Source organism: Callorhinchus milii, unplaced genomic scaffold (genome assembly GCF_018977255.1).
Source record: "Callorhinchus milii isolate IMCB2004 unplaced genomic scaffold, IMCB_Cmil_1.0 Scaffold1, whole genome shotgun sequence".
Taxonomy (NCBI): domain Eukaryota; kingdom Metazoa; phylum Chordata; class Chondrichthyes; order Chimaeriformes; family Callorhinchidae; genus Callorhinchus; species Callorhinchus milii.
Window position 1 is genome coordinate 23849193 of NW_024704742.1, and position 13680 is coordinate 23862872.

A 13680-nucleotide genomic window follows, 5' to 3' on the forward strand; every position below is an offset into this window, starting at 1 on the left:
AAACTCTTCCTGGACCCATCACTTGATCTATCCCTTCTCACAATTTACCGCCTCATCTCCAACTTTCCTTTCCAAGGTCCTGGAACAAGTCTTTGCTTTCTGGAAAAATAGAGAACCCAGCCTAAAATTGTGCTTTTCATGTGTTGTATGAATTAAGATGTAAAACAGGTAATTGCTGTCAGGGGTAAAACATGTGATCTTGAAGATCCAAAATGATTATGGGGGGAGAGAGAGAGGGAAGAAGATTGTGGGCCTAGAATGAAGTTAAAACCTTTTCAAGTTTGAAGGGGAAACCTCTTTACAGATGAGGGGGAGCGGATTCCGAGCTCAACAATTACCATCCTCGCTCGCCTCCACTGGCTCCCCAACCCCCAGAGGATCGAATTCAAGATCCTCATCCACACCTACAAGGCCATTCACGGCCTTGCTCCCTCCTACCTCTCTGACCTACTATCGCCCTACCTACCTGCCCGTACCCTCCGTTCCTCTGGCTCCGGTCTGCTCCACATCCCCCGCCCCAACCGTCCTACCATCAGTGGCCGGGCCTTCAGCCTCTCAGCCCCTAGGCTCTGGAACTCTATCCCCCAGGGCCTTCGCCGCCTCCTCCCTTTCCTCCTTCAAGGCCGGTCTCAAGACCTTTCTCTTTGACTGTGCCTTCAGCTCCCCTCTCGACTCTCTACCCCTTCCTCGCTCCCTCCCTTCCCTCCCCTCACCCTGACCATTCCCCCCTGCTCGGGTCCTGACCCAACTGTACAGCGCCTTGGGACGTCCTCCCGACGTGAAAGGCGCTCTATAAATGGAATCTTGTTGTTGTTGTTGTTGTTGTGAAAGGTGCTGTGCCAAATGCAAGGATTATTATTATATAATATAACCATTTCAATAATCCTTTCATTTCAGACTGCGTTGCAATGGAAACCACTATTTATAAGGCACGAAACTGCAAAGGACAGTTATTTGCTTTGCACAAAGCTTAACAATTAATATAATAAAACATTAAACTAAGTACACAATGAAAGACTTTCATAAGTTGCAAGGTCTTGTCTAACGCAATAGAACTGGGTTTTCTACTGTCCCCCTCTTGGTATTTTAAAAATATTTATTCCCCTACAAGGTAGTAATTTGAGACAATTAATCTTAACAAAGGAACGAGATATACCTCCAAGTGTCAATAAAGAGGGGGAGGGAAAGAGTGTGTGAGGCCACAAAGGATGAAAAGGCAGTAGGGAAGTTGAAAAGTCACCAGGAAGGAACAAGTGACTGAGAATGAAGCCTGCTGGGTGTTAGTGTGTAAAATGAGAAGGCTGTTCTTCTGTTCCGCTTGTGGAAAACTGGAGAGTAACTTGGCAGTGCTGAATTTGATGAGTGGATGTTTCTAACCAAAGTGGGTTTGTGTGTAATACGTGAATAGCTGGTTAGAGCTGGAGTCGGGCCTTCCTTTGAATAGATGTACTTATTGTAAGTGAGCAGCAGTGAGGACAGCAGAAGGTAAAGAACGCTGACGATACTTGCAGCTGTCACCTGCTGTGCCCAAAGCCAGACTCAAGATGGCCTCAAACTGTGGGTGTTTACAACTCGTGCCCAACTCCTTGCAGGATGCCTCCATTGCTTCTTATTTTTCTGCAGGTTTGTTAGGCAGGCATACAGAATCGTGAAGCCATTCCTAAAGGATGAATGAGGTGATACAGTCTGAGGCTACATTACAGAAAATAAAACCAGGATAATGGCAACTTCTAGACAGACGTTCTGTGGATCATGGAAATGTTTAATTTTTTTTGTGTTCAAGTGGCAGCCCTCCGCGAATCAGATGTGAGAAGACTGAGTTTTAGAAAGTTATATTTAATATTCTAAATTTTAGAAAGTTATAGACACATTCTGGGGTCTCCAAGCCTTGACTCTTGTCAGCCTGTGCCTAATTCTGCCTAGAATTGGGTAAGCGGGGTGTGTCCTCTAGGGAGAGAGTGCGCATTCCATTCCAGACACAGGGAAATTGTGGAACTCTAACTGGTTAAGCATGGTGATGGGTTCCTGCATGTGTTGGACTGTTGGGATGAGGGCAGAATTAAGAACTGCTTTGGTTGGATAGCTTGCTGATAGTCAATGTAGGCACACACATGAAGAATGGCCAATATCAGTCATTGTGTTCGGGATAGCACGTAACAATGGGATGAAAACATGACAGTCAAATGGGAGATTGTACCAATAATGGTGAATTGCCAGATGGTAAGGGCAGCTTTGGGGTATGGCTCATATCCATTGGGAACCGGGTGGACTCTGTCTCCAAATATATTCCCTGGCTGTCAGCAAGTACTTTCATGCCATCAGTTTGCACTAGATTTAGTCCCTGGTCTAGAAGGTGAAAGTAGTAGTTTTAAACTTCAACACCACTCAGTCTTACAGAGCAATATGTGATGGGCAATGAAATGGAGAGCCACAACACAAGAACAGCACTGCATACAACTAAATAAGTCTCTTGTTTGATGAAATATGTTTTTATTCTCCTCCCTCTCAGGTTTCTGGAGGTCATAAACTAGAGTCGTCCTCTACAGCATGTGTTTTGTAAATGTGGGATAGCAGAAAAAGCCTGAATGTAAACTGCTGACAGACCCACCGATATGGTCTAGGAACTGACCTAGTGAACAACATGATTTCATCCACTGCCGTGGGTAAAGAGAATCGACAGGCCCCGAGGTTGTTTGGGGCAGATCCTGAAACTTGCACCATTGTGTTTAAGAACCACTGGGCTCAGGTGAGACTGTCTTTCTCACAGTGTGAAAAGGTGGAGATCAGCCAACACCACAACATAGCACCACAACACAGCACCACATCCAACACTACAACACAACACAACACCACATCCAACACGACAACACAGCACAACATCCAAACCAAATGACTAATGCTGCTCATACAGGGCACTGCTTTAATGTATATTCCTGTGCTATTGCTTTGGGGTACTAGTGCCGTGCAAACAGTCCTGGAGCATACTTCCCCTTAACTCATCCCACTCTATCTCTGTGACTACCTGTAATCCTACTGGCATGGCTCAGGGGTGCTTCATAGCCCTGCCTATTCTGCCTCCCCACTTCCCCCCCATTAGTGAATGAGCCTTTTGTCACACTGCCCAGGATCTCGGAACTCCATCTGGGAATCCCTGCACATAGCCCCCTCCCTCCACGCCTTCAAAACCTGCCTTAAAACCTTCAACTGTGAATTTCAGCCACCTTTCAACCCCCTCCAGCTGCCTTCCCCCTCCCAGCAGTGTTGTTGGTGTTGGATGGGATGCTGTGTTGTTGATGTTGGATGTGGTGCTGTGTTGTTGGATGTGGTGCCGTGTTGTTGGTGTTGCATGTGGTGCTGTGTTGTGGTGTTGGATGTGGTGCTGGGTTGTTGGTGTTGGATGGGCTGCTGTGTTGTTGGTGTTGGATGTGATGCTGTGTCAGGTGGTGTGTGTTGGCGATGTGGCTCGGAGCCCTTGGTGACAGTAGTGCGGCTTGTTTATCACTGATAGCACCTGGGTAGGAAAGCAAATGAGGAGGAAGATTGTATTTGAAATTGGTTAAAGCTTTCATTCCCTTCCCACCCCATTTACTACCTTCCAATTAGTACGGTACAAAATGTTCAGAGAGCCCATTCTCTTATTAAATTTTCTTTCTGTTGCTGTTATGTTATTTTTTGTTAAAAACTGAGCTTCCTCCTTAAGGTGTGTGGATCTTTTGTACCCTCATCTCCCTCCTCCCCCTCCCCAAAAGGTTGTAGATCTCTCCGATCCAACCTCAGGCAGGAATCGTCACAGGGATCTTTCTGCTCCCAGGGCTATCTCATTGTTGCTGTAACTATCTAACTCTAGAGGGTACAGGGTAACTCCCCCTGTTTCTTACTTCCTCCCTTTTTCCTCCCTTTGTGAAATATTCTGTCTGTGCTCGGCTCCTCTCTACAGTGGCACAGTTTGGGGTGAAGAGAATGTTTGCTGTGAATGTGCCCTGTGTTCGAGTTTCAATATGTTGCAATGTAACATTATCCTGAGAGGAACCACATATTTAGGACTCGGACTCAAATCTGCAGAAAGAATGTGACTTTTCTCTGTCTTCACCGAAAATTATTTGCTCCTTTACACCCAGCTGAGAACCTGGGTGTTTTTAAAAACTTAAATGAGCCCAGTTGTAAGCAGTAGGGATGTGGTGTGACTGTGTGTCATGTGTGAGGTTTGATTCCACACCCAGCTTTGCTCACAAGCTTTAAATGATCACTGCACCTCATGAAGTAGAATTACCGGGGAGCATTTAATGCTTAACTCTGAACAAAGTCTTTTGTTGTAGTTGAAGGGCACAACGTGACTGTACTTCTCCAATTGCTGAATGCAAGTTAGCTGCAATAAGTTTCTCCAAATGGCTTGTTCTTATTTTATCAAATGTTGGATATAGTGGTTCCAGCTCCCCAATAATGTAGTGAATTGGGCATCCAGTGACTTGCCACTAAGCCTGCAGACCAGGAGGCCCTATATAAATGCTAAGTTGTTGTGGTATACCATATGTTCATGGTGCAACCGCGTATACAAGGACCCATGCTGTCCTGCAGCCAGTTATAACAGACCGAATGTGAATAATTATCTCTCCTTTGAAACCCATGGTGGCCTTTCCAGTCCTGCACATTCCTATGTTAACACAGAACGTTGTTTCTGCGCAGGTGCTGAAGATCTTGGAGAAGCATGACCCGCTGAAGAACTCCAGCGCAAAACATGGCCTGATCCCCGCGGACGAAGCTAGCGCCGTCCAGAATTACGTGGAGCACATGATCTTCCTGCTGATCGAGGAGCAGACCCAAGATGCCGCCATGGGCCCCATCCTGGAGTTCGTGGTGACGGAGAACGTCATGGAGAAACTTTTCTTGTGGAGCCTGAGGAGGGAGTTCACGGACGACATGAAGATCGAGCAGCTGAAGATGTACGAGATGCTGGTCACGCAGTCCCACCAGCCTCTGCTGCACCATAAACCAATCCTCAGGCCCCTCATGATGATGCTGAGCGCCTGCTCTGGGACCACAACCTGCGATGTGGAGACGGAACTGGTCCTGCTCCTCAACCAGCTCTGCTCCATCCTGGCCAGGGACACGTCCATCCTTGAGCTGTTTTTCCACACCAGCGAGGACCATGGAGCAGCAAACTTCCTCATCTTCTCCCTGCTGATTCCTTTCATTCACCGAGAGGGAATGGTGGGACAGCAGGCTCGGGACGCACTGCTTTTCATCATGTCCATGTCAGCAGAGACCGACGTGGCCAAACATATCGTGGAACAAACTTACTTCTGTCCGGTGAGTGCTGAACTGTTTTGTTCTCATAATGACAGCTCCTCGCAATGAACAACAGCAACAGCATTAATAATAATAATTACATAAAGGGTTATGGAAAAATCTGGAACTCTCTCCCCCAAAAGGCTATGGATGCTGAGTCAATTGGAATTTTCAAGACTGAGGTCGATAGATGTTTGTTAGTTAAAGGTATTGAGGGATATGGAGAAAAGATGTGTAAATGGAGTTGAGGTACAGATCAACAACAACATCAACAACTTGCATTTATACAGCACCACCCATGCCGGGTGGTGTCCCAGAGCGCTTAACAATGGCGGAGCCCGATGCCGAGCCAGCGGGAGGGGAAGATGACCATAGGCACAATTGAAGAGGAAGGTCTTCAGGCACATCCTGAAAGAGGGGACAAAGGGGGCAAGGCAAGGGATTGAGGGAAGGAGTTCCATAGCTTCAGGGTGTAGTGGCTAAAGGCACGGGCACCGATAGTAGAGCGGAGGATTCGAGGTAGGAGGAGGAGGAGGCCAGAGCCAGCAGAGCTGAGGCAGGAGGTAGCGCTGTGAGTTGAGAGGAGGTTGGAGGGATAGGAGGGTGTTTTCCACGTCGGAACAGGTTTGAGGGACTGAATGGTCTAACCTGTTTCTATATCCCTTAAGACCGGGTTTAAAGGTGGGGATGGAGGTGGTGGGGTGAGGTGGAGGGACTCGGGATTGAATTTCAGAGAGAGGGGGAAAGCAACCCATGGTGCATAGTTCCTCATAGGTTCTTAGGCTTAAAACTTTAGTCTTAAAATTCAAGATTGTGCAAAATTTTGAAAAATGTTTAAATTCTGCATTTAATTGGGAGCTCATTTTCTAACCCAAAAAGAGCTACAGGATTACACACCGGGTTACAAATTTAGACTAACTGGTCTTACAGTCTTAGACGAGGTGGAATTTTGGGCCTCTAATGTATAAAACGGGTCAGTTGTAGTTGAGGCAAATGTAATTCATCCACTCGAGAAATCACAACTTGAAACTGTTTTCTTCACACAGAAGACATAGAATGCTGCACTCCAGGAAGCTATAGAAGGCAGGGAAAGGGCAGGGCACAAGGATTTAAAAGATCGGCCAAGATCAGCTAACAAACTGGTGGAACAGGCTTGATGGGCTCCTCCTTTTCCTGTGTTTCATAAGAAGCCCACAAGACCACTCAATCATGATCAATACTGTGGAAAGGCTTCTTACTGTCGCCCCTTCCCCACCCATTTTACGATGTTTTTTCTTGTAGAAGATACATGATGTATATGTGATTATACATCATGTATTTTCTATGTGATTGTGGGTAGTGTTCTGGGACCCTACCCAGCATGAAGTTGTAGTTGTAGTGATCAGTTTCCAGACACTTCAGTTGAAGGCCTACCTGCCTGAATTTAGGGACATAATAACAGAGCAGCCTATTCAGCCTGTTTTGCCATTTTATTAGCTCTTGGCAGATCTTTTAATCCTTGTGCCTTGCCTTTTAGCCATACCCCTTAATATCTCTATCACCCAAGAATCTGTCTGTCTGATCATGATGGACCATTTAATTCCGTTGGCAAACTGTGTGGTTTTAGCTGCTTAAACTCCAACAATGCCCCAATATACACTCGGTCGTCCCCAAGCCTTGGCTCTCCAGAATTAAGGTGTACATTCCATTTCAAACAGGAAAATTTCCAAGAGAAGGTAGCATACATATGTGGAACTCTCAGTAGTCTGGTATGGAACCTCTTAAACTTGATGATGAGTTTCTCCATCTGTTAAACACCTGGCTCACAAAAAAAAAAAAAATCCCATTCTCCCACTTTTCTCTGTACCCCTTAATAACTTCACCTCCCAAATATCTGTTGATTTTCCTATTAAACATCGCCAATTCTCTCTGCCTGTACTGGTTTCTGGAGCAGCACATTCCATGTTTTGTGATGCAAATAAATCTTTTTTGATCTCACTTCTAACCATCTAATCGTGCATTGTTAGAACTTGTGCATTGTCGGTGAATATTAAAATGTTTCAACATGGCTCCAAGGAAAGGGCCTCAGGTAAACAGCCACGGCCCAGGCATGACAGACATCTCTCAACCTAAGCATGGAGCATTGCTCTCTGTTCTCACAGAATCCCTGGCTCACAGCGCCAGTAAACATAATGATTTGCTAAGAGCTTAAGCCTCTTTCAAAACTGCACCACAGTAGAGTTTAAAAAACCCACTGAATAGCTAGCAGTTCCTCAGAGTTGCAATAAATGACATCAATATTGCAGTAATAACAGATTTAATGCACTGTAACTGTATCAAATGGGTCTCGTATGTGAATTCACAATCGACCTATTTACATGGGTTTATCGAGCAGTTGTGACGTCCATCAGTACCAGTGCTTGCCTTTCTGACCGGCTTTAATCCTAACCGCCGCAGTTAGGATTAATGACCAAGCTTTTATCCATTAAAGAAACTGCATGCTGGTTTACACAGTAATTCTCCTGCATCCAGCAGTGCATGGCAAATATCTACCAATCTCCGGTGACTTACACCTGCCTGACCTCTGCCTTGCGCCCAGTGCTCTCATTCTGTACCTCTACAGGCTACTGAACACTTGAAAATGAGTGCATAAACCAAAGGTATTTCTTAAATTATAGTAATTTCATTGCCAAAGGAGCCCTTTGGGCTCATCAAGTCTGCACTGGCTCTCAGAGCAAGCTGTTCACATAAACTATGTGACCCTCTATGCACTATAGTAAGACTCTGAGTACATTTATGATAAGGGGGTGGGGATTCATGCACTAAAATATGATATTCAGCTATAACAACTCTTCAGTGGTAACTGGTAACCCATCACACATATCTACATGAAGCTGATTGGGAACAAGATTGCATTGGAGTGGAGTTCCTGTATGATATACTTCCAGAAAAAAANCTCTATTTGCTACTCAGAGACGCTGGTTGCAAATCTGCTTCTATATTTAAATTTGTAGGTCGCACTTACATTTCAAACTAAATTTTATTCTGAATTGGGTCAAAGCAAGAAACAGTCGGAACTGCCTTGGTGGCAATGGAATCTGATACCTTATATTGCCAAACAAGGCAAGGCTAGAGAGGGTTAAAATAATTGGAGAACGTAATGACGACAGCAGTTTATTGTTACTTTACTTTCTGACCTTCAGTGATCTCTGAACACGAACACTGACATTCCTTTGTCCATCCACCCCGCCTGATACTGTCCCATTCAGGAAGCATACCAGTTTTTCATTGTAAGAGCAAAGTGCACTACTTTACATTATGACACTTTAAACTCCATCTGACATATTTCAGCCCACTCTTAGCCTATCTATATCCTGATGCAACTTTTTGCTTCCCTCCTCATCACGTTTTGCCTCCTTTTCCAGCAGACTTTCCTTTTCGACTGCGCCTATGGTCACCTTCCCCCTCCCTCTGGCTCGACCTTGGGCTCCACCATTGTTAAGTGCTCTGAGATGTTGCCCGGCTTGGAGGACGCTATATAAGTGCAAGTTGTTGTAGCTTAATATCATTTGTGAACTTGTATATACAGCTGTCTCTACTTTGATCCAGGTTATTACATATACTCTGTATGAGTGTGTGTGTGTAGATATATATATATATGTGTGTGTATATGTCTATATATAAATATATATATATATATATATATATTGTGGCCTCAGCACAGATTCTTGGGGAACCCACTTGTCACTGCCAATCAGAGAATGTGTAATTTACCCCAACTGTCTGCTTCCTGCCTCCAAACCAATTTCCTGTCCATATCAGATTGCTTTTTCAATTCCATGTGCCATGATTTTATAATAATAACAATGATAATCATTGCATTTGGTAGAGTGTGATCATGTAACTGAGACATCTCAAAGTGCTTCACAGGATTTACGGTGAAATGGAGTGACTGTGTATTTATAGACAAATGCATCAACACAATTATGCACAGCAATGTCCCACAAACAGCCATGAAATGAATGACCAATTTATTTTGGGGGATTGTTGGCCAGGACACTGGAAGAAACTCCATTCTCTTTTTAAATAGCGCCACAGGGTCTTTAACGGGACGTCAGTTTAACATCTCATCCAAACGATGGCACCTCCGACAATGCAACCCCCATCCCCCCAAGTGCTGCATTGTAGTGTCAGCTTAGGCTCACCAAGATCCACCCCATTTGATTTTCAAAGTATTCCCTCCCCTCCCTTCCCCACAGGAAGACGTCACAGGTGTGGTTCAGATTGGAAACTGAGGATCGTGGAATGAACCTCTCACTGTGACCTTCCCAATAACAAATTGCATTTATACAGCTCCCCTCACACAGGATAGCGTTCCTGAGCGCTTACATTTTTCATGTCTTTAAATCCTTTAAGATCCAACGGGATTTCAAAGACATTCACCTACAAATACAGAGTCATTACACTCTACAGCAAAGTCCCAAGCTATGCTCAAAAGCTCTGTCATGATCTAATAAACTAGTGGAACTGGCTGTATGGGCTGAATGGCCTCCTCCTCCTACTCCTGTGTTCAAATGAACTAATGATACTTGATCTCTGTTCCCTCACAGGGGAACTTCAATGGTATTTTTTTTTAATTTCAGTTTGTCAGATGTTTCTTTCTGTGTTGTGATCATATTGTTATCTGACTGCCAGGTGCTCGCAACTGGACTGAGCGGCCTCTACTCCTCACTGCCGACCAAACTGGATGTGAAGTCTGAGGAGTGGCATTATCTGCAGCGGGAGGACTGGATCCAGGTTCCAGCTCTTGTGCAGTTTATGAACTCGCTGGAGTTCTGCAACGCAGTAATACAGGTATGCGCAGCATCATTCACGTGCACATATACACTCAGCCATCTGTGTACGCTCAGCAATTGTGTATTGTGCAAAAATACACTCAGCTTTTCAAAAAGAATAGTGATTTTTTTTTTCTCTCCCTCTAAAGACTATATCAGAACAAGATCTCATGTAGTGAACTTCCTGTTCAAGTATTATTCCATTGGGTTGAAAGAACCACAGCCAGACTAAGATGCGAGTCTCTAACAGCTATGTGGATCAGCGAAATGAGTTGACGCAACTGACCACATAAACTTGCCCATAACTCAACGTTAACTGCCACTAAATTACCGCCTTCATTCATTGATGGCTGATTTGGGAAATACAATGTCAAAAGGGCAATGGAAATTCTTCTTCTGAGGTTTGAGAATAGCCACATTGGGTTATTTTCTGCTGGTCAGTAAATTTGCTGTCCTTGGGAGCTTGTGCTTACAATGCGTTTTTCTTTTCTCCATTATAAACTCACGCCGACAAGCCTGGTAAATTTATATTGTCGGCTGGTAATTTTACTGAACGGAGAAAATTCTGTCAAAGCAAAGTAGAGAGCATTACATTGTGCTGGGTTCTGCTTTTCCTGATTGGGAAATGCTAGATGCCGGAACTGATTGAGTATAAAAAGTATGATAATGTTTAGTTCCCCAGCATTCGCACCATTCCCTTGTGGAACATAAAATGGTTTTGTTAAACTATGTGCAGTTTTAGCATCCTCCAATACTTTAGTTCATAAAATATCTGCTTGGTATCATACTGAGCCAATCAGACCAGTGGCCTGAAAATCCACCTACTCTTGGTTCTTTAAGACTCTTTTGTCTTAAAATTTAAGATTGTGCAAATTGTGTGCATTTTTAAATTCATTCTTAATTTGATCACTGGTTATTTTTAAGAATTACTGAAAATTGGCTGCCAAATGGGACTGAATTTTTGCACAGCTCTGAGTGGTCTTAAATTTCAAGTCAATAGGTCCCTTTCCCAGCGTCCACACTGACACGTTCCAGAAGGGGGCGCAGGATAGTGATCAGGTACTGGAACTCTGACTGTTTTCCCCTCCCAAACAAGGGTTAGCATTCGCCCACAAATACTCAGGCACTCAACTTCACAGTAAATCCTGTCAACACTTTGGGACGCCCCCCCGACGTGAAAAGTGTTATACCAAATGCAAAAAATTATTACAACATTATTATAATATTATTATGAGTTGGAGTAAGTGTAGCAAGACTGAGCCTTGTCTGAGTTTGGCTAATTCAATGTAAAAGACCCGAACACCAAGTTTTTAACCTTGTGCAGGTTCAATGGAACCATCTTAAGATATCGGCATTGATATTGGTAGTGATATATGCCTGTCACTTTCCAGCGACATGATTGTGCCTGAATTACTGCAGTGATTATGTACACGGTGAAATGGAACTAGCCATTGTGATTTAAACTTCCTAAAGCTGCGTACAAGTGAAATGGGATCTTACTAACAAAGAGGTCTAATACACAAACTAAATCCTCTCAAATTGCTGTGTAAAAGACAGTTTGGAGTTCAGTGCTGTGGGTTTGGCCCAATTAAGTTCAGGCTTTCTAGGTATAATAATAATCCTTGCCTTATCACATCATTGAGTTGCCTCAAAGTGCTTCAAAGGACTTACTGTAAAGTGTAGTGACTGTTGTAGTAGGGGAACTTTGCAACCAAAGTGCACACAGCAATGTCCCACAAACAGCCACAAGGATGAGTTTGAGACACAGCAGCCTCTGATATTAGGAGCCTGGTTTCTTACCCTGGTTTCTCACACTTGATATGCCACCATCTTTTTTTAAAAAAAAGAAACAAGTTTTTAACCGAGATTTAAATTCTCAGATGCCACAGCGGAATTTTAAACTTTCAAAATTAGCTTTTGTGATTTTTTTTAAGGCAACTATTTGGCAAAGAGGGTCTTTTTCTACATTGGCAGCCCGAAGCTGTTCCCATCCCAGAAGAGGATTAGAGACACTGATCTCATTCTGGAGCCTAATTTATGATGATGATGATAATAGTAACAATAATAATGATAATATAATCCTTACATTTGGTATAGTGCCTTTCACACTGGGACGAGAACACAAAGTGTTTCACAGGATATACTGTAACTTGCAGTGACTATGCGTTTATGTGGGTGAACATGATTACGGTCATAAGAGAGGTGAAAAGCCGTCATTTGAGTCTCCTGGGAACGCCTGAGTGGTCAGATTAGAGTTGACAATGTTCTAGAGATGATAAAGTGCCAAAAAAAGGCTTGCCAGGGAGCGAAGAGCCATTTCCCCACAGCAATCCATTCAGTTATCTCCCTACAGCTAGTCACTTTGCCATCCAGTCTTTTCCGCCACGTTTTTCTAGCTTTTGTGAGTCACTTCACTTCCATCCAACTGAGAAGAACCAGGTTAGCACTTCCAATCACTGTGCATATTGCAAACTGAGCCAATTGATGTACGTTCAGTCATCTTATGTCTAAGTCTTCTTCAGGTGGCTCATCCCATGATCCGCAATCAGCTTGTGAGCTACATCTACAATGGATTCCTTGTGCCTGTCATGGCTCCTGCACTTCATAAGGTCAGTGGGTTGTTTACTGCAGGACTTTAAGTCACATTCAGAACCCGTAAAATATTCTGGATGATGAACCATTCAATGAGATCTATAAATGCAACCTTTCTTTTGGAGTTTGCACCTTGGAGTGTTCATAGATAGTTAAACCCATTTTCAGCACAAGATATGAATGATAATGCGTCCAACTCCCTGCTTAACAATGCAGTGGCTTCTGTACCCTGCTAGACATTATGGGGAGCTGTCTGTCCCTTGAAGAGGCATTAATTGTATATTGGAGCAGGCAATCGTCAGCATACAATGAAGTGACACCAAAGTAGTAATAATCTGCACATTTGTTATGGTGCCTTATCACGTCAATACCGCTCAAAGAACTTCAGAGTTTTATCTGTAAGGCAAGGACTGTATTGTTAGCTGAACATGACAGCCAATTTGCACATAGCACAAATAGCCAAAATGAAATCAAATCTGGAGGATTGTTGGCATCACACTTGGAGAACTTTTCTTTTTGATCCCATAACATAAGATTGTTAATGTCCACCTAAACAGGCAGATGCAACTTTGGTTGAAACGTCTCATCCAAAGGACAGCTCTTCCAGCACTGCACCTGATGAGCTCATAGAAAATTCAGTACAGGGAGGTTATTTGATCTACATGTTTTACTTAGATATCAGTGCGGAACAATAGTTGTCAAATAATAATCTTTCCTCCTCCTCTATAATCCCACATCACCCATCTCCAAAGGAGGAATATTTAGGTTATGCAGATCTGATTACTTGACAAAAGAAATATCAGCCTAACTCTATTGGTAGCAGTCTCACCTCTGAGACAGAGGTCATGGGTTTGAACAACAACAACAAATTACATTTGTATAACACCTTTCACGTTGACATGACATCTCAAGGTGACATCATGTCATTGAGAAGCCTCAAAGCACTTCACCTAATATATTGTAATGTGGATTGACTGTATTTTTGTGG

At 43.7% G+C, this 13680-nt stretch overlaps 1 protein-coding gene across 2 annotated transcripts in view; it reads left to right on the plus strand.

Annotated features, from left to right (window-relative positions):
• The window catches only part of fhip1aa (FHF complex subunit HOOK interacting protein 1Aa), a 68025-nt gene that overhangs the window by 35904 nt on the left and 18441 nt on the right, over positions 1–13680 (plus strand). For both annotated transcript variants that reach the window (XM_007904017.2, XM_007904018.2), the window contains 4 exons: positions 2510–2746; positions 4684–5307; positions 9961–10119; positions 12623–12709. In XM_007904017.2, coding sequence (XP_007902208.2) covers positions 2642–2746; positions 4684–5307; positions 9961–10119; positions 12623–12709 — 975 coding nt within the window. In that variant the 5' untranslated portion in view covers positions 2510–2641. The remainder of the gene's footprint in view (positions 1–2509; positions 2747–4683; positions 5308–9960; positions 10120–12622; positions 12710–13680) is intronic.